Source organism: Mytilus trossulus, chromosome 14, assembly GCF_036588685.1.
Source record: "Mytilus trossulus isolate FHL-02 chromosome 14, PNRI_Mtr1.1.1.hap1, whole genome shotgun sequence".
NCBI lineage: Eukaryota > Metazoa > Mollusca > Bivalvia > Mytilida > Mytilidae > Mytilus > Mytilus trossulus.
Genome location: NC_086386.1, coordinates 21,980,924 through 22,003,684, shown reverse-complemented (window position 1 = coordinate 22,003,684; position 22,761 = coordinate 21,980,924). Strand labels below are relative to the sequence as shown.

Genomic DNA, 22,761 nt, shown 5'->3' with positions numbered 1-22,761 from the left:
ATACGCACATTTAAAATTGAGTTCAAGAGAAGTCCGAGTCTGATGTCAGAAGATGTAACCAAAGAAAATTAACAAAATGACAATAATACATAAATAACAACAGACTACTAGCAGTTTATATTTATAATATTAACATATACTAACACTATTTATAACATTTGTTTTTATTAGTTTTGCATTCAATCTACGTACAACATATAGAGGGATATGTCAAACAGCAACAGTTGTAGTATACAAGTTTGATCTGTTTTGTTTCATTTCTTTGTCAAGAATTAATTTGAAATTCTAAAAGATTGACCAAATGACTTATTTCACCTTTTTTTAATATTTTTAATAATAGAACAAAATTATTGGAGCTGTCTTCCGGAACTTATTTCACGTTTTGTTTAAAAAAATAAGTTCTGGAATAAACAAAATACTGCTTTTTATACATGTAGGTACCAAAATTGTAAAGGAGTATGTTCAGTAAGACCCCTTTTTGGACCCAAAAAATAGCAGTTTTACGAAATTGTTAAAATGCAAACTTTTAATTATTTATTGGAAAGTAGAAGTAAAGACGGTTTCCGTATTAAATGAATGCAATAGTTCTTCTATATTTGGTTGTATGGAACGATTTAAATGTCTAAATATCCACTTGCCAGGTGTCATCTGACACTGACATCTTTTTCAGGGTTAAGGGGTCTGGCAAAGTAAAATGTTTGTGTTTTGGTGTATGTCTCTCTCGGATACTATAAGAATTTAGTTAGCTATATATTTGGGGTATGACATGTTTGTATGGTGAAATTGTCTATCTTGCAATTATATTAATTCGACTTTGATTTTATATTCATGGTTCATTGGTCCATGTTATTTGATTCTTGTTTGGTCTGTTTTAAAATACAATAAGGACTAAATTATATATATTTGTTTTATGGAATGATTGGAATGTATATATATTTGGCTGGTCGGTATCATCTCACCTTGACTTTGTTTTCATGATTTATTGGTTTATGTTGAATATCTCAGTATTGGTCTATTTTTCAGATACGATGATAAAGGTATAATTTAACTGTATCTAATGTACAAAATAATTATAAAGCGCGCATTACCGCCCGCCGAATGGGACTTGCACTTTTCGTAATCAAAATCAATTTTGTATATACAAAATTCAATTCTGTCATAACAAAATCATTTTTGTCTTACAAAACTATCTGCTACAGACTTGTTTTATAAGAACTTCGATTTGGTAATGACAAAATTATTTTTTGTAGACAAAATTCATTTTTGATAACAAAATTCATTTTTGTAGACAAGATGCATACCTGATATGGAAATTAAAACACAAAAGTTCATTGTGTGAGACAAGATTCAATTTTGTGACGACAAAATTCGCATGTCATATAAGGTTTGTTTCTCAGATACATTTGGTTCTTCAATGCAGCAAGAAAATCCCGCACCCAAAGCGTGCTTCAGCTGGCCTATTATACACAAAAATATTTACTAGTTCAGTGCTAATGAACGTCATACTAAAGTTAGGTCAGCAACCTATAAAAAAGTGTGGATGTACGTAGCTATAGTTTTGGGGGATTTACGAAGATAATGTTCATAATGCAAAAAAAAATGTGTTTTAAGGACCGTTTCGTGTTTTTGCACACTGATATTGTCACAAAGCCGGAAATGTAAAATTTTAGCGCAAATGGGATAAATAGGACACAATTGTATACGGTCTGTCAAACAGCACAGTTACAATATAAACTTTTGATCTTTTATGATTTGTTTCAATTTTTTGTCTCGTCTTATGCGAAACTAAAATGAGGGTTGGTCCAAAATAAAACATCAACACAGATAGAGCCGACTGAAATGTATCATTTAGTAAGTGAACAAAGCCAAATTATGTCACCATAGCAGAACAAGGTCTCGAGAATAGCATTTGCAAAACCGAAAATCCATGACATACCAGTGTAGATCTCTGTTATCTGGTCTTTGGTCGGGTTGTTATCTCTATATTCTCCATTTCCATTCTTAATTTTAGATAAATATATGTTCATATGACACTGCATGCATGTAAAAGTTAATCGAATCTGAAAAGACGACTTTACCGTCACTAGGTGTCTACCAAGAACGTCATAATACGTCTCTAAACGTTACCATGTTCGGAGGATAGATAATAAGTGTGCGTATGTGAAAATTAAATGTGAAATGTGGTAGAACGTCTACAATCAGTCAAAAACAAAATGTGAAGAGAAGACTATTATTAGCTGAAATGTTGGACTTCGGACTTTCAAAAAATGTCTAAAAGAAGAGGATCTATCAGTCTTAAGTATGCACGATTACACACAAAGGCCGCATTAATTTTCTCGATTTTTTTTACATTAATTTAGTAATTTTGGGCTTTTTAAAAGTTGACCACGCGTATATATGCGGTATGGGTTTTACTCATTGTTAAAGACCTAAAGTTGCAAGTTAAACTCTATGTCGTTTACTCTCTATAGGATCTTATTATCATTTTACTTAATTTTCATTTTTATCGGAAACCACGCGGTTTTCTCTTGATAAGTTATATGAAGAGGTGGAATTTTATGTATATAGAACTCATGCATTGATGACATGAGTTCTTCTAACTTGCTTTGATGTACGTATGACAAGTTTAAGGAGAACTCCTCGTAAGTAAATAGAAAAATGTAGATTTTATTAAGCGGGAAAATACCATTTTCGCAATGCTCATGAATGTGACTTGTCGGAAATAATAAAATTTCTTTTTCAATGCATTATGGCTTTTTTTAATTAAATGTTTATAGTCATAGTTAATATAGCCTGCTCATTGATCATAAACTGATCCAGCCACTAGCTCTAACTTTATAATAATGGGTCCAATTGTAGGCCAGTGAGCTATACATTTTTACAGGCGCGGATCCAGAAAAGAGGGGGGGTCCGGGGGTTGAAACCCCCCTTTTTTGGACGATCAATGGATATGTATTTGAATGGTAACATGTGATTGAACCCCTCTCCCCCTGGTCCTGGATTAGGAATTCCCCTTATTAAAATGGCTGGATCCGCCCCTATTTTCACCTCTTGTTATGCTGTCAAACATGTATATAAAAATTGTACATTAAGATAGATTCCCCCCCCCCCCCCCCGGCCAAAAAAAAAATGGTGTGTGGCTTCTGTGTCTTTATAACTTCGAATGATATAATTGTGCACGTCAGGTTTTCTAATAAATTAAAATGCTTTTAGTATTTTAGTACAATGAAATCATACTAAAGAAGATTTAAATTAAATTAGTTCATATTAAATCCCGACTCTCTTGATCGTGATAATTAAATACAGACACCCACCAAGCTACATTTTTAATTTAATGAATTTTTATATGTATCAGCGGCACAGTATGTTGATAATTAATCATTTCTTTGAAGGTAAATATGTCCATATTATAAGCTATTGCTCAATCAACATTATCGTTAAATCTTTTAAATTCGATCAAGCACTAAAGATCTTTTAAAATATATTTTGTTTACGTTGGGACAGGAACGAGGCCACCGTTACTGACCTTCACAGGAAGTTAGCAGGGCACAGAAGTCCGTGGTCGTCAGGTTTGTTGAAACGGAGTGATTTCTTTACACCTTTTGAGGAAATATTGTTGGAGGCTGTTGCCGGCCAGCCCCCGGGTGTCAATATGCCGACGACGAGACCACAAACCGCGACAATGAGAAAGAAAATACGTCCCAGTTCGGCTGGACCAAATCTGCAGTCTCATCCATGTTACTCAACAAGTTTATTCGATAGTAATAGACCGTCGACAGCTTCATCTTCGTCTTTACGGACACAAGAGAAAGGTGCGTTACCCGTCAGACCAGTGACACAGGCTGGCCCAAGGAGACAATATCGAGCCCCTCAAGCAGATGTACGTCTTCAAGAAATTCAAAAACAGCCTCGCCGACTCACGCTCGGCACTGTTGATGGGCTTCAGCCTGACTTGATTAAAAATAGACCAAGGTCTGGTAATGGACAGATATCAGATCAACTGAAAAATAAAGTAAGAAAATCTCTTTAAGTGTTTGAAACTTTGATATTTCATTTGTTATTGTTTGTTTACAAATTACAGGTAAGAAAAACACGTGCGTGTTGAAAACCTATAAAACATCCTATTATTTGGTCTCTTTTATCTTTATTGTTCTTAGATTAACTTGTAAGAGTAATAAATTTACAGAATCAAGATTTTTTTCATTTGGAAATCATTTATTTATGGTAGATTTAATCATTATCGACGTTTTATTTAGCATCGCTCGATATCAAAATGGAGTTTTGTTGTAGCAACATGTTTACTTCCGGTATAAAAGGGGGCGTGTCTCATCAGCTGTTTATTCATAAAAGTGTGAAATTTATCAAACTATTTGACAATGATGCATTCATAGCGATTAAATTGCATGTTATTTATAATTTTAACCATTTTTGTCCTGACAATAAAGTTGCATAAAACGGTGCTTATATTTGTCATGTTGGTATTTTGCATTATTTCAATACACCATGGTTTTTATTTAATTTTGAAGAAGATTCATTTTACTTTTATTTTAGAATTTAATTTTTACTCAAATAACATGTTTGGTACAATTAGATGTGATTCAAATAGAAAATGGGAAAAATTAACCCTTGCATGAAACAAAGTATGTCTCTTGATTTTCAACTTTTAACCGGATTTTTGTGACAAAAATGTCGGTTATTGATTTGGGGATGTACAGCGGGCGGTTGGTCGGGCGGCCGGTCGGGCGGGTGGCAATCAAATGTTGTCCTTGCATTTACTCATGAACCGTTCAACCAAAGCTTTTAAAATTTTAATATGTTGTTATGATAATTAAATGAAGGTCAAGTTCAATAATGGCGATTTTGACTTTTACCGTTCAGGAGTTATGGTTCTTGAAAGATTGAAAAATGGAGTTTCCAGTCGTGTCCGTGCATTTACTCATGAACTGTTCTACCAAAGCTTCCCAAATTTTAATATGATGTTACTGATAACAAAATGGAGGTCAAGTTCAATAATGACGATTTTGACTTTTACTGTTCAGGAGTTATGGTTCTTGAAAGATTGAAAAATGGTGTTTCCAGTCGTGTCCGTGCATTTTCTCATGAACCATTCAACCAAAGCTTTTGAAATTTTTATATGTTGTTACTGATGACAAAATAGAGGTCAAGTTCAATAATGACGATTTTGACTTTTACTGTTCAGGGCCCAGTTTCACGAAGCTGTCTTAGGACTAAGACATGTCTTAGGATGGTCTTACGACATATCTTAGTCCTAAGTGGGTTTCACAAAGTGGTCCTAAATAAGAACATATCTTTAAGTTGGTCATATTTTTTAAGATAGGACAACGCGAGAGGTGTCTTATGATGGTCTTAGGACAGTTATACGTTTATTTATATAAATTACACTCATTTTTTATATTAATTTTGAAAAAAAATATATTGTTATAACCTAATTATCTATTTTCCTGTTCCTGCTTATAAAGTTTTCTTTCTAGATTGACAGATTATCATGATTTGTCAACAATGAAAATTTGATGTCATGATATCAAGATTGCACGATTTTATCCCTTAACCTTTTATAACAAATAGTGTCGAAATTGAATTCAACTCACTTGTACCAGCAAAATAATGTCATCATTTTACTAGTATTCTTTTTTTCTTACTTTTGCATTTAAAATTCCATTTTAATATTGATTTATATTGTTTAAAGATAATTTATAAATTACTTTTATTTTTCTATTTTTAATTTGCAAATTATGTCATTATATTAATCAATACGTTTAGAATAATTTATGGTAAGACATATTACATTTGCATGATTTTTTCCCGTAAATCATATTCATATTTGAAAATTTAAAGAACTTGCGACAGGTTTATGATGTCTTAGCTAAGATTATCCTAAGATAGCTTCGAGACGAGGTCTGAGATATGTCCTAGGATAGTCATAAGAGGATCATAAGACATGTCCTAAGATATATCTTATGACATGTCTTAGGATAGCTTCGTGAAACCGGCCCCAGGAGTTTAATATGGTTCTTGAAAGATAGTAAAATGGCGTTTCCATTCAGGTTGTTAAATTTTCTCATGAACCATTCAATCTAAGCTTTTCAAATTTTAATATGTTGATACTGATGACAAAAAAGAGGTCAAATTTGATATTGACGATTTTCACTTTCACCATTCATCAGTAATGGTTCTTGTGATATTGCCAGAATACAAATAAATGTTAATAAATCCGGTTTGCTGTCGTGACAACTTGTGACAGCCTCTTGTTACATTATTTTATTGAAATTTATTCATAAGAGTAAACCAAAGTGAATTTTAAAATAAGTTAAAATTAAGAGACTTTTGAAATCAACAAACATGCCATATTTTTTAACAGGAAGATCGACTCACAGGTGTATGATTCCCTCAATTTAACTAGAATTGGCATAATAATCAATGAGAACAAAATGAAATCAAAAACAGACCATGCAAGGAATTAAAATTTACAACAAATTTGAAGAGAATTTAGATTCAAGAGTATTTTGATTTGTTTTTTTTTTTTAGATATTGTCCCTAAATATGTAGGTAATCAAATAAACAATACCTTAACATGATACATCTAGCATGTCTAGGATATGATTGTCTCTCCAGAAATTTTTATAATAACAAGTAAAACAACATACATGTAGTCAAATTTAACCTGCAATAAAGTAAGTCATCTCTATAACCTGTCTCCTTCCATGCCACTGTTTGGAATACAGATACATTTTGAGTCTCAATTTAAGAGCAAACTGGTCCTAAGGGTACAGTGTTCTCCTTTTTTCACTAAGGTAAGGTGGGTGTTTTGAAAAAAAAACACTTGCAACCGGTTGATGTTTTTAACGTTTTCAGCGGGGTTTATTTTTTTCAGTTTTACTGTGGGTTGGGGTCACAAATGGAAGGATAAGTATTGTATTCACATTTAATGGAATTGAACCATTCTTCTGCTATCACTACCAGCCTTTCATTAAATGAATTGACAAATTAGTTTTGTGCATATCGGATAGCAGTTCATAATTGCTGTTGCAGGACTCCCTCTTCCTACGAAGTCTGCTAATGCATGGCCTATCGAACAAAGTGTCTGTTCTGTTCCTCGCTATAGTGCTGTATTTTTGGCACACAGAACAGTAATATCCTTCTGTGACGATTATCCATTAAAAGTCCTGTTCATATTTATCACCCCCTCAAATGAGGGGGTAACCTCTCAATGTAATGACTATCCCTTTTATGAGGGGTGCATTTAAAAAGAAACAGATGAGGGGAAACCTTTTAATGAAATGACTATCCCTTTTATGCGGGGTACATTTAAAGAGAAACAAATTAGCACATATTTGTTTTTGGCCTTTTTATCATTATGGACACTCTTGTAGAAAAGTTGTACCAAATAAAACGATTTCCCCCCTTTTAAGATAATAAATCTAAGTTTTTCTTTTCTTCAACAGTAATATGACCCATTGCCTGATGGACAGTCCCTCATTTTGGGATTGTTCCCAACCTGTTTATCTTCGCGATCACCTGTGTGCCGTTTCTGTTGTTTTGATACTTTATTTTCAATTTCAACAATTTCAATTCAACTATCCGTTTAAGTTGACTTATATGGCTTAGAATTTTCCTTATCACCATCGTCATCTGCCTTTCCATTCACCCCATTAATATAAGAAAACATTGAAATTTGACGATCCGCCATTTTTTTTAATGAAAACAAACTGCGAGGCGCGATAAGTATTTAAACTTTTACGGTGCGGAACCGAAAAAAATCCGGAATTTTGAAAAAAAGCCGACCACCTCCTAAAATGGAAAGGTGGTCGGCTTTGAAAAGAAGGTGGTCGGCAAACCCGGCTTAAATGCCGAATGGAAAACACTGGGGTAACTGTACATGTATTCCTGGATAAATTTTATCGAGGGTTAATCTTATATCATGTATATTGGTAATTGCAAGTTTTGGTATAAACATAAACATGATAAGAATTCTGAATAATACTCTTGGGAAATTAATGCCTTCTGTCCCAAGGAACATTTCAATCAAATATTAAAGACAATTGCTCTTTTTTGGCCCTTAACACAGTAATTAGATTTAGAACAATTTTGATTTTCTTGTGGATATTTTGGTTTAAGTATGGCTGATAAGAAATTTAACAAACATCTAGATGAATTATTACAAACAAACCCATTTTCTGTGGAAATATTAAACTTGAGTGTTGGATTTAAGGAAATTACACAGCCCTTAAATTTTTCAACAAGAAATAAAAATGATGGTAAAAATCAAAATCAAAATGTAATGGTAAGTCTCTTTATTCTGCATTTTTAATTTTTTTGTGAACATGGTAAAGAAAATAATTACCAATGAATCCTGAGAAAAAATACAATGATGTTCAAAATCTAACATCTAATATTAGTATTAATTACTGACTATTGTCCTTTAGTTTTCTTCATGCACATGCAATGATAAAGTTAACATTAAGATGTCTTTAAGTATGAGTGAGTCTATTTAAGTTGAGGCTGGACGTTCAACGTTTATCATAATATAGGTAGTGAATTTAGAATTAACAGTTGAAAGTTCAGGTTCAGATTAACATTTAGACAAAAGGGCAATAACTCCCAAATTCTATGTTCAAGAATATTTGTGAAAATCATAACTGATATATATCAGACAAAGCTAAAATAACATTGAAATGTCTTATTTTCTTGTTCTAGTTGTATTGATTTTTATTAGATAATTATCAAGTTGAAGTATTTCATGAAGAGTATTTAATTCATCCTGACTATTTGAACCAAAGGTTCATAAACCTGTCTGGTTTGCTTCTTTATTTACATTGGGGACAGAAATCCTTCTGCATTTAAAGCATGATTGATTGACTGACAGTTGTTTATTTAGCTTCATTTGTCTTTAAAAAATATTTTGCATATTCAAGATAAGAACAAATTAACAAATTGTTAATATGTATACCAGGGATCAAGATCTTAAAATTTGGAACGCCTCTGAAAAAAGTGTATATTAAGGTCAAGTAACAGTAAATGGGCTATGTCACAGATTTCAGTAAAATTTGGCATACAACTCTGGCTCGATGAACTTCAACTGAAAATCGAAAAAATAATGTATTTATCTCAATTATCATTTGAAATATTACTGTTTGAATTCTTATAAAATGGGTGAACATTTGTAAAGAAAGCACATAAAATCGGCAAAAAAACTTTTAAAATTAGTCTTAAAATCGCCAAATCTCTAATTCTACTCCATAGATTTTTCTTAAAAAACTATATGTTGTTGATACATGAATTTCCGTTATAATGATGCAGAATAAAGATAGGGTCACCGACTTCGTTTTTACGGTATACAGCATTCAAAGTTGCATTCTTTGTGAAAAAATCCAACAAAACGTTGAAATAATCGTATCGTTATCGCGTTGCAGGCCGTAAAACGTTGATTTTTGACGTTTTTCACTACCAACAAGGTATCAAATTGAATTTTAGACAAAAAACAAAGTCGGTGACCCTATGATTATTTTATATCATTAAAACAGAAATTTTTGTGTCAACAATATATAGTTTTTTAAGGAAAATCTATGGAGCAGAATTAGAGATTTGGCGATTTTAAGACAAATTTTAGAAGGTTTTTCGCCGATTTTATGTGCTTTCCATACAAATGTTCACCCATATTAAAAGAAATCAATCTGCAATTTTTCAGATAATAAAAGAGATAAATGTATTATTTTTTCGATTTTCAGTTGTTGTTCAACGAGCCAAGGTTGTATGCAAATTTTTAGCTAAATCTGCGACATAGTCCATTTACTGTTCCTTGACCTTAAGTAAGGACAGAAATGCAGCCTTGTAATACTTTTAGACCCCTTGAAGAGTTGTTGCACTCTCCTTAAACTCTAGTCATCTGATTTAATGTCCCCATTTTGACTAGACAGGGCTTATGATTTATACCCTTTGTACAACAAAACAGAAGTCTATCTCTTGATTGCCTAACCTTTGATAGGTTTATTTCTATACTCAGTCAACCTTTGGGGTGCCATGCTTATGAGAAAGGTTAAGTTAAAAAAAAAACAACAATGCTTTGGCCTAATTGACTCTGACTATCAATCCATATTTGAATTATCTATAAATCTAAATTATAATGTTCTAATCTGAAGTAAATGAAAAGCTTAAGTTTAAGTATACATAATTTTGTTTCTGTAAAGAAAATTGAAAAGCAATTGAAAATAAGAAAACAATAAGTTATTGATTGGGTAGAACTTGAAGAAATTAATTATTCATCCATTTCTCCCGTATCATCAAAAGCATGTAGCACTTTCATGAGAATAAATCATCACTTTAAAATGAAGTGAAATTCAGAGAAAATCTTTTTAAATTTGCATGTTAACTTCACATCAAATTAAACAATAGTCATTTTATTTCATAGCTACATTATGATCGTTAAATTGTTGATGGCTTCCGCGATTACGGAACTTAACTTGCATGACTTTGTCACATAAAGTGGTCGATAATAGCAGTATCTACCGAAATGAGACATCATTTTCATTTTATAACTAGTCATTATACTTGTCAATTTATTAATAGTTATAATTTCATGGAGAAATGGACATCAGCCAGGAAATGTTTATTTTGAAGAGCGCTTAACAAATTGTTTTAGAGATTTCCACGATTATTTAATTATTTAAAGTTACGTAATGCTATCATTAATAACTTTTTGTTTTTCTTGCCGTGAAATTGTGAATGGAATTATTTTTAATTTCAGAAGTAATGTGGGCTATGATAATTTTATAATAAAATAAACATTTATTTGGAATTAATGTAATTGACTTTCCTGCTAGTTATTATCATTTGTACTTTGAATAAAGGAGAATAACTGACGCATGAAATTGATAACTCGACTATGAAAAATATATCATATTTTAATTATCATCTGGAATTGACAATTATAACAAATGCTGGAATTAAAACAAAATGTTTAAAATATTACTGAACATTTTTCAAATATAAAAACTATAGAATATGGAGCTTGAAGTTAATAAACTTTGAGTGGTGGACTATATTTTGGATTAAAAATGGACCGTGTTTCAATGACATTGTCTGAAGCGTTTTATATTATGATTAACGATGAAAGAGTGCCTGATGAGAGTCCAAGAGAATCTTTATTTTATGACTCTCTCAAGGTAGGTTTTGCCTTATATATTTGATCACCAGAATTGTCAGACCATTTCATTTTTGTTTTAGGTTCATCAAGGTTACAGTTTTGGAAAATTAAATTTCCGTTTTTTGTTATTCAAGTTAAATTTCTGTTTGCTTGTTGATTTTGTGTTTATATAACTTAAGATTGTGCTTCAAATTTAAGTATTTTATTTAATTTGATTTGAAAAGTTTTCCAACATCAACCCCATTACTGACCCTAATGAAGATCTGGAATTTATATTTTCTTTATAATTTTTCTCAATAAGGTTACTCAATATATCTGATTCGAATGATTCTGAGGCCTCATTTATTTACTATCTAATGAAAAACTGACATCTTTTAGCATAAGAGAAAACTCTTTCAAATTAAAGGAATGGGAGACAACTTTTTAAATTGCAAAAATAGAGATAATTCATGTTCCATTAAGTTGAACCCATTTATGACAGGTTTAGCAGTCATCAGTGTTAAAGAAAAAAAAAGAATATGTGTTTTCGCAAAAACATGATTTTTTCAGGTAGTTACATGGAATCAACCCATGTTAAAGACAAATAAGTCAGATTTTCTTGTTTCTTCAGGGGAGACAACACGTAATTACAGTAAATTATAAAAAGTGTTGAAAATTGCTGATCAGAACTCTGTAATTATTAAGTTTGCTTAGTTTTAATTTTATGATTATTGCTTATTGTTCATAATTGTTTATTACCATGCAGTGTTTTAGTCTGTAGGTCCTAATTTAAAACCAACAAAAAAATATTTATGTATATTTTAATTTGATTATTATTTTTCTACGTATACCTTATTAGAAAAGAGTAAGTAAACATTGCTTGTCTTTAGCTGTGTGTCTATTCTGTTTTGTCAATGTTATTGTTTAATGAACCATTTTGCTAGACGATTTATGCACCCTCTATTTTATTTTTTATTTTAAACTTTATAAAAATAAGAATGATGTATACCAAATCTTTATCAAAAGTGGATTTTATTTCACAACCTCCTCCAAGATTTGCCATTTTTGCTCCTCTGGCTGTCTTTAGATGGCAGCACCCTAGCCAGATATAAATTTTTAAAAATCCCCTTTCATCTGTGTTCCTTTTCAAATAGTTTTCTGATTAACCTTGCTTATATCGATCAGAATCAATACTGAGTCCAACAATTAGAAACCAAGTGTGGTGAACTGATAATTTCCTAAGATTGAAAATTAACTGAAATTCACTAGAATGAGACATTTTGATTTGCTTTTCATCTTTAATTATAAAGGCTTGTTAATTCTGAAATGCAATATGCTCTTTGGTATGATAAGGCCAGATTCTGCTTTCATCTTTAATTGTAATTGCCTGTTACTTCTGAAATGAACTGATGTTTGCAATGATAAGTTTTAAGCCAGATTATATTGAAGATGCAAAGGAGAAACTTTGATCTTATCGATATAATTTGTAACTATTCCAAACTAAAACAGAGAATATATCCTCAGATTTGGTATACAACTTTCTTATATATCACATTTTAAGTCATTTTACATTTTTTTTTTTTTTTAACACAATGATAATGAATTTTATATCAATCACTAAACTTTTTTTTTTTAAGAATTTAATTTAAGCACACTTTCATTTAGTTTAGATATCAAGTTTTAGTGTTGACAGATTTGAAGAGTTCCCATAGAACCTCATAATTCCTGAAGAGTGAAGAGCACATTTGTTTAGATTATAGCAAATTTTCTACACTCATTTGTCATATACACTGCAACTTAAAATACCATTGAAAGTGCAGTTTGGCATAGTTTCAATTTGATCCATTGTTATTGAATATTTTAAGATGTTTTACATTTCAATTGTCTGAAATAGAATCAACTTAGTTAATGTCATTATATACACACATTCTTTCAGTCCTAAAATCTTTCCAATATTAATAAATTATGTTAAAACTACACTGTGGTCAAGTGCACTATGGGTAATCTAGTTTAGGAGACTTTTAAATGATAATAAAATGTCAATGGTATTTTAAAACAAGGTAAACATAATAATTTCCTTTTACGACCAAACAAACATAATAAAACTTGTCTCAGCTTTTTGATATTATAACTATAAGAATGAAAATGTTAAATGACTTTTTTTTTAATTTGTTGAATAGCTTTGGTTAATAAATTACATGATAAATTGGGATAAGCATTTCTCAGATCACAATAAGTCATCTTCTATTTTTGTTGCTTAATCAACACTTAAATTTAAGATTTTACTTACAGCTGTTAACTGCCATCTCCTACATGTGCATGTAGTGTTGATAATGTTTCTGTCAATTGGAGGTTAAACCAAAGACATTTAATTTATCTTAACCTATTAACCATAAGCATGTACTACATTTGTATTTATGGTCATAACATACAAATTCTTTTCAAATACTGATGTTCTAGACTCGCATGCAGCTCTCAGTTTAGAAAATGTATATGCTGACTGGGGTTCATCAACTAGACCCAATTACTTCAGTTCTAACATCCTGGTCCTTAAAGTGGTCACATGGTTTATAAAAGTACTGAAGACCTCAGTTCTAACATCCTCAGGTCCTTAAAGTAGTCACATGGTTTATAAAAGTACAGATGACTACAGTTCTAACATCCTGGTCCTAAGCAGTCACATGGTTTATAAAAGTACAGATGACTTCAGTTCTAACATCCTGGTCCCTAAAGTAGTCACATGGTTTATAAAAGTACAGATGACTTCAGTTCTAACATCCTGGTCCTAAGCAGTCACATGGTTTATAAAAGTACTGAAGACCTCAGTTCTAACATCCTGGTCCTTAAAGTAGTCACATGGTTTATAAAAGTACAGATGACTTCAGTTCTAACATCCTGGTCCTAAGCAGTCACATGGTTGATAAAAGTACTGAAGACCTCAGTTCTAACATCCTGGTCCTTAAAGTAGTCACATGGTTTATAACAGTACAGATGACTTCAGTTCTAACATCCTGGTCCTTAAAGTAGTCACATATGGTTTATAAAAGTACAGATGACTTCATTTCTAACATCCTGGTCCTTAAAGTGGCCACATGGTTTATAAAAGTACAGATGACTTCAGTTCTAACATCCTGGTCCATAAAGCAGTCACATGGCTTATAAAAGTACAGATGACTTCAATTCTAACATCCTGGTCCTTAAAGTAGTCATAATGGTTTATAAAAGTACAGATGACTTCAATTCTAACATCCTAGTCCTTAAAGTAGTCTCATGGTTTACAAAAGTACAGATGACTTCAGTTCTAACATCCTGGTCCTTAAAGTAGTCACATGGTTTAAAAAAGTACAGATGACTTCAGTTCTAACATCCTGGTCCTAAGCAGTCACATGGTTTATAAAAGTACAGATGACTTCAGATCTAACATCCTGGTCCTTAAAGTAGTCACATGGTTTATAACAGTACAGATGACCTCAGTTCTAACATCCTGGTCCATAAAGTAGTCACATGGTTTAAAAAAGTACAGATGAATTCAGATCTAACATCCTGGTCCTTAAAGCAGTCACATGGTTTATAAAAGTACAGATGACTTCAAATCAAGTTTCAAGAATGAACTTCAGATATTTGTCCTAAAAGATTGTTAGAAATCCCCATTATACCATCCCAAACATAGTTTGTCTTTTGTTGACTCTTTGGTACAATGATAAATGACTACAATCTGTTTTCACTGAAATAACAATAAGGCATTTCTTTCAAACTGTTTCTCAATATTTATTTTGAATAGATTTTAGATTAACACTGATGCAAATAACAATAAAATGACATTTTATCCTGAAAAACAAACATTTAAATTGTTTTTCTCATACAAACTTTTGCTGTGAAAAATTGTTTGTTTCCGATTATTTGTTGTAATCCCCACCTTAAATCTGCATAAATCCATCAATTGTACCTTTTCAATGTATAGAACCTCATATGATGAAATTATCATTCACAAAAGATTAAGGGAGCAGTAGGCAGGTATACAGTCTGAACATGATATATTATTCCATATATTAAATTATGATGCAAATAAATCTAAATAAATCCACAAAGAAAATTGATTTGGTGACTTTATTAGACTTGTAACTTCTTATGGAATATTTACTCGGACACACCATTAAGATATTTATGATTAGTTTTATTGTATTAAGATATAATATATTCAAATGAGACTGAAATTTATTGACGGTATCCGATTTGACGCAAAGAAAATCCTTTATAACCATGATAAGAAAGATGGATTTTATAAAAAGTCTTTGAGATATTATTCTGTTTTGCCTTATTGCATAGGAATTATTGAATTTCTGTTTTCTATCTTGGATAGTTTTAATTAATTGCTGAAAAAGAGTACACAAATTAATTATTGGGATGTTTTTAAAGTGAATAAGAAAAAAAACATTGGAATAAGTGTCATGGCTCTTACTCACAGAGATTTGAAAAATATTGTTTCAAGCCAGAAAATTCGACCGCATTCTCACAAGAATAAAAAACAGATCAATAAACCTGATGAAGATTTCCGTCAAATTAGAAGTAGTACATTTGTAACACAAGACGGAGTAGGTCCAGTCACACCACTTAGTGGACGAAGTCTTATTTCACTTGGACGTAGCTTCAGTACTTCACCCCGGGACTGGACCTCTGAATTTTCAAATGCACATCTGTTATTTAGAACAAGTAGGTCCAGTTGTAGGGTTGACCATTCCATAGATTTGGCTCAATCATTTAGGCATCAAGTTTACGGTGATACTTCTGAGGTAGGAAAATTCATCAATTGTTATCAATTTCATAAAGTTATGTCTTTTTTTTTTTATGTTTAGATAAAAAAAAAAGTGTTCCTGCTTTTTAAAATCATTTATGTAATAATAAAAAGGGCCAATAACGAGTCACAACTGGAGATACATACTTTTTCAAACTTTTAAATGTGAGCTTAATTTGATATAAAAGCATATCATTGTTCATTTTGTTAGAAAACTTTTCATTAAGACTTTTTTTTATCAGGATGTAAGCAGCTTATATATCAAACCTTGCACATTGGTTGTAATTGTGATGCTCATACCTATTTAAAGAGCTTATTAAGTTGCTTTCCAAATTCCAGATCTCTGCCATTTTTGCACTGCAGCCTCAAATTGTGCAGCTGAGACACAGAAAGTAATTGTTTGTGCATACACTCACTGCATTATACTTTGATGAAGAGTACATTATAGGGCTTTGTCTAGATATCACTGCACTTTTCATTGGAAACATAAACTGGATTCATTTGTTTTGTTGGTACCAATTTTCATGGATTTGGGATTAATCTTAACATTTTCGTTTTTATTTGAATTTGTTGATCTGCCAATTTTAGTCTGCATACATTCTAATCGAAAAATTTTGATTCATTGTACAATAAGATTTGTGGTGCCCCGAATTACCACGAAATCCACGAAAATTGGTATCCAACAAATAATAATGATTACACAGTGCTTAATACTACTTGAATATTATGTCTATAAAAGAAAAAATATTATATCACTACAAAAAAGCTTTACAGCAAAGATAATTGGTGAGTTTAAAGTGAAACTTGACTCTTCAAATGGATATTTGCTTTAGAAAGATTTTTTAAAACAGTTTCAAAGTTGAATTGATTAATATTAAGGTCATGATATAGACTTTTTTTCCCGACAATTGAGTTATGCAATAAATCCCCTTGCAAGCTTATTCAAGAATCAGACATCTGGTCATTATATGGAACTTGGAAGGTCTGTTCCTGCATGAAAGGTTAGAAAGTAAGCACAATTTGGAACAACAACACTAATTAATGTTCTGTAAACTGCTATAAAATATTTAAAAAAAATCAATGTCACATAATCAATCATTTATAGATTAGGATGCAGACGTAACTGTGGTCAAACTTTTTTTTCCTTCAATCTATTTATTTTGTTCCCAAATTGTGCAATGTTGTGGTCATCAAAATGTGTCTGCAGCAAATAGACTTTGTCGCCATAATTCCTCTGTGAATTAGAGTGTAAATTTGAATTTAATTGTCCTCGTCATTATAGCCCACGAATTAATGTAAAATCTTGAAAATTGCAGATAACCCGATGTAACTATGTTTATGTCCTTTAATTGGTGGGTTGATGTCTCCTTGCCATGTCCAGTTTTTTAATATTCTCTTATTTTTCTGAACATATTGTCAACTTCAACAACCTAATTTTTTCCTCTAGTTTAAATCTTTTATGACCAGAAACAAACTGAAGTTGACTCAGACTTTAGAACAAACATGTTTTTTCACTTTTCAGAATGATAAATGTTTACTTTTTAGTATGATCTAGACATTTTGTATGGTTAAAAAACTTGAATATTTTAAAGTGTTTGCGGAAATCTATGGTTGCTATGAATTTAATAATAATCAAGAGTACAATTTATTGTTCAAGATAAGTGAAACTTAAAATATGAACAGTGGGTGTTTTAATGCTTCTATAATTTTTATGAACAGTTTTATTGTTGTAAAACAAACAATTTTATCCGTAAATCAAATTATGTTCAAGTGTTGAATAAACTCTTGTTTAATATTACTGTTTGATAAAATGTATGAATAGCTTTTTATGATTTGGTGTTTACCTAAAATGGTTACGTCCGATGCATACATCTACAAATGGAATATTGAAATGTAATGAAGCTGAATATGCTGCCCATAATTAAATTAACTATTTGCATGTATTAGTGAAAAAAATGCAATCATGTTATTTTAATAAGCCTTAATTCATCATCGGGAATATTGAAGGTGACTATGTTGTATTTGTTCAAAAGTTGGTGTCAACTCAGATTGTTGACTGGTCTTTTAAGATAAGAATTAGGTTGATCATGGTTTGGTCATGGCAATCATATTTCAGCAAACTACGAAATAAATTGATCAGGTCATAGGTCATTGTCTAAATGGACACAAATCTGACTAAATGTTTTCTTTTGATAATTTTTTAACCTGATTTCAATAAGAAAACTTGAAAGTTTTAAGATTTTTAGTTTAAAAAAAAATATTATATCAATGTATGGAAACATAACTCGATCTGCTACAAATCTGACTTAAACTTGATTGTTGCTAAATTTTTTAACCTAATCAAATCAGAAAACTGAAAACTCAATTTCAAGTAGATTTTTTTTTGCTTCTAATATTACTAAAAAACAAGTATATATAAATATAAATGAACCTTTAAAAATTAACAAAGAAACAAACATTCATAACTTGTTGCAACAAAATTATACAAAAGATTATCCTTAGGTCAAATTCTCGGTCCATGAATTGATGATCGAGAGTATACAGGCAATGACAGGTAGATTATCAAATGAAAATATTCAAAAAAAGTCATTGTGAATGTGAATTGTAAGAACTAAGGAATAGATTTTTTAAAATTCAAGGAGATAAAACAAATATTTCATTTGGTAAAAGAGGGTTTTTGTGGAAATATGAAGAAAAACATGTATATGCAAATTGTTTTTTGGAAAACATATTATAAACTTTTATATCTTCAAAATTGTTCTAAAAAGAACGCCAAAATAGTAACTGTAAATTGCAATAAAAGTCCATCTTATATAAATGTATATAGAAGAGTGATTATAGATCTAATTTCACTGGTGAGTAAACAATAATATAACTTGTATTTGATATATTTTAATTTTTTTTTGAGTGATGGGTTCTTTAATATTTTGCTGTGAATAATTTAACATTGAAAGTTATGATGAATTGATGGATTAACATATATTATATGTATGATAATTATTGCAGATTGAAGAACAGATTGATTTGAATACATTAGAAGAATTGAAGAAGGCTTTCTTGAGAGCAGACAGGGATGAGTCTGGACAGTTAGATCTAGAAGAATTTAAAGCTTTGCTGAAGGCAAGATTGAACCTTAGGGTCACTAAAGTAAGTACTATTTAGACTGTTCATTATAATGCTCTTTTTCATCAACTGTGCCGTGTTGCTGATTCCAAACATGGTTGTTTATAATTTAGTAATTGATCTTAATAGTTTGGCCAATTATCTGCATCTTGAAAAGGGAGCTTTCTTTGTCATCTCTAAATGTTAACCATTTTTTTTGACAAATTTATATGAATCTTTTCAAAATTTTAACTGTCACTGAATTGTAATACAAACATGAATACTTTTATTGAGAGATGTACAGCCAAATATTCCAACTGTTAACCACTTGAATGTCAATGAAAGTCAATATTTACTTTAAAATGATAGGGAGTGAAAATGGCCAATGTGTCAAATAGACAACTAACAACCTGAACAAAGAGCAGGAAACAGCATAAGGCAACCAATGGGTCTTCAACCCTGTTAAAAAAATGTTACACCCAAAGAGAGGCATCAACTGGCCTTATAACAATATTTATTGTCCTTCTCTACACCTATATCACCCTGCTCTGTTGCTCATTTATTCTTGTATCAAGACTTCAAATCGAGACCAGGCATTATCAGCAACGTCACAATGCGAGAGAAGGTATCAGCGACGTCACAATGCGAGAGGAGATGTTGTCAAGCTTGCTTTTGTCAAGCGTAAAACTGTCTTAGGGAGAGGAAAAAAGACCATTAATAAAACGATAAACAGATACGTATCAATATCGTAAAATATCAGCCACTGGACACAATGTGAAATTTTTTAGCTTGTTTGCTACGCTCACTCGCCAAAAAGGTTCACATTGTATTTCTCGGCTTATATTTTACGATATCAATTTGTAGAAAACCCTATAATCTATACGTATACTAGTTCATTGAAATGGACACTGCACTTATATATAAAACTCTGAAACATACAAATGAACCTAAATTAGAAGAAAGACACAATTAGTCACAACTATGATCGACTTGGGACAGGTGCAAAAAGTGGTGATTCTGGTTTGTGAAAATTAACTCCTAAGTCACCTTATATTTATTTAATCCTTATAGCTAATATGATTATGAAGATTAAATAGTGATAAGCTGTTGAATATGAACTTACACAAATAAGAATGATCTATGGGTTAAAATATTGATCTAAATTTTTGGTTATAATGAATGCCTACATTTAAAATAGTATGTACCAATACCAAATTGTTTATTTATATAGAGACATGTGTTTTATGACAATATACCATATTTCAATAAGCAGTTGTATTATACATGATCAACACCAAGCCCTTTGGACCTATAAGTCACTTTACACATTTATACATAAAAAATAATAATCATTTAACAGCGGACAAGTTATAATTCATGTTTGATTGTTCCTATACAAATAGTTTTTTCTCTATTGTTAAAAAAATAGCAGTTTTTCTAGTATATTTGCATATAAGCAGTTTAAATTGTTAATTTTTAGAAATGTCTTATATAATGGCTCATCATGCTCATTTAAGTTTCATAAAATTTTGACAATATTTACTATCCCTTGACAAAAATATAAAAGTTTCAAAAAAATTGAACCACATGTACACACTTTATGGGAAACATTTTATTAGATATATAGCAGTTTGACAAACACTTGTCTTGATCATTGAGAAGCTTGATATTTCCTTAACAGTAGATTGTGATTAAAAATGTTCAGCTGAATTTTACAGAGTTATCTCCCTAGCTGTAGTGTGATATAACACCTTAATCACTGCAGTGGTTTCATCATTGTAAAGTATCTTGAGCTGAGTAGCTTATATCTAAAGATCAAATGATTACTCTTTAATAATGGGAACCTGTTGCACACAATTAAGATAATGAATCCACAGATTTTATTTAACCGACATGATTCATGGAACAATGCACTACATAAAATTTGTATTTCTTTTGCAGGAAGCACAAATTGAAGCTCTATTTAAGAAGATTGACTGGTCCTACAATGGTGGTATTACCTGGGATGAGTTCTGTACTTACATGCAGTTGGAGTATGCCGAGAAAGAGGACTCTTACCTCAGATCAAAGGAGGTGGAGTTTCTGTTACCAGCCAAGATAGCGAGTCCTCCTCATAGAGATCCTATACTGAGGATGACAAGTAACACTGATGGATCATTCTTAGCCTGCAGTCAGGTAAATGTTATAATTAAGGTGGCTGTTAGGTACATGTAGTGATGCAATATATTCCAGACATTTTTTACATTGTATTAAGCAGATTTATGTGTGTATGGCATCTTCCCCGTGTTTTTGCAATCATCTCTGAAAGTTGATTTTATACTATCATGATTGTAATATAACTTCAAAATTTACTTCAATACTCAAACATTTAAAAACTGAAAAATCCCATTGTTAAACAATGGGATTTTGTTATATGCTCAACACATCTATTTCTGATATTTCAGTATGCTTATAAACACAATATTATTCCTACTCCAAGCTTTCAATATAAAAAAGATGTGGTATGATTGCCAATGAGACAACTGTCCACAAGAGACCAAAATGACACAGCAATTAACAACTATAGGTCACCATACAGCCTTCAACAATTAGCAAAGCCCATACTGCAAAGTCAGCTATAAAAGGCCCCAAAATGACAATGTAAATCAAATCAAAAGAGAAAACTAAACAGCTTTGTTTATATAAAAAAAATGAACTAAAAACAAATATATAACACATAAACAAACGACAACCACTGAATTACAGGCACCTGACTTGGGACAGGCACATTCATACATAATGTGGCAGGGTTAAACAGCCCTGACCTGACCTGGGACAGTGGTATAACAGTTCAAGGCCATCACACGCTTTATATGGATATGACTAACTGCATGTATAAAATGTGTTTGATAATTTCAGGATGGTACAGTAACATTCTGGGGAATGTCGGGTAATGAACTGAAATGGAAGAGAAAGAAAGAGATTGTTGTAAGTAATTTGAAAGTTCACACTTCAAAGAAAAACACAGCTCATATATTAATAGTTTTGCAAAGTAACTATTTCGCTATGAACACATCATAAGCTTCAGAAACCTTCTTTTTAATTGTTAGTTGTATTAGCCTGATCACTTTGAAATTTTTGAATGCTTTAGGTTGTAGATAAAAGACCTATGACATTTTGAGCTCTACAATACTTCTATATTATTCCAGAACACAGAAACAATGTCCAGAACCAAACCAAAATGGATCACAGATTTTGTCATCATGCCAGAATATAACAAATTTATAGTTGGAACAGGGTAGGTATTACATTATACACAGTGAATTGTAATTTTGTCTACATCAAATGTTTATGCTTGAAAGAAGTTTCTTTCTTATGGCAGCTAATATATCTAAGTTCTTTCATCCGTTCTTGTTAATTTTATGAATGTAATGTACTGTGGGTTCATTTTTTTGGTGGGTACCAATTTTTGTTGATAAAGGTAAACTTGTATATATAAAAAAGAAGATTTGGTAAAATTGCCAACTGGGACAATACCCTAATGCGCCTTGAAATGAGGAACACAAAAGTCACATGTAAACAAAAAATCTCTGTGTAGTGATATTTGACACATTTCTATGATAAACAAATGACTGAGCTGAACCATTAGTATTAATTCAGAAAGTAAGGGAACACAGAATAAATGTGTAAAAACCATGGAGCTATGAAATATGTTCAAAGTATTTTAATAAAAAATTTCAAAGAACTT

General features: G+C 31.2%; 1 protein-coding gene across 3 annotated transcripts in view; it reads left to right on the top strand.

Moving 5' to 3' along the window:
- Window positions 1-2,164: 2,164 nt before the first annotated feature.
- The window catches only part of LOC134696677 (WD repeat-containing protein 64-like), a 48,445-nt gene continuing 27,848 nt past the window's right edge, over window positions 2,165-22,761 (top strand). For 2 of the 3 annotated variants that reach the window (XM_063558599.1, XM_063558598.1), the window contains exons 1-6: window positions 2,165-2,299; window positions 3,505-4,012; window positions 18,939-19,079; window positions 20,976-21,209; window positions 21,933-22,001; window positions 22,223-22,311. In XM_063558599.1, the coding sequence (XP_063414669.1) occupies window positions 2,268-2,299; window positions 3,505-4,012; window positions 18,939-19,079; window positions 20,976-21,209; window positions 21,933-22,001; window positions 22,223-22,311 (1,073 nt within the window). In that variant the 5' untranslated portion in view covers window positions 2,165-2,267. Of the gene's footprint in view, window positions 2,300-3,504; window positions 4,013-18,543; window positions 18,788-18,938; window positions 19,080-20,975; window positions 21,210-21,932; window positions 22,002-22,222; window positions 22,312-22,761 lie in introns of those variants that run through there. The other variant, XM_063558601.1, reaches the window with a different exon arrangement.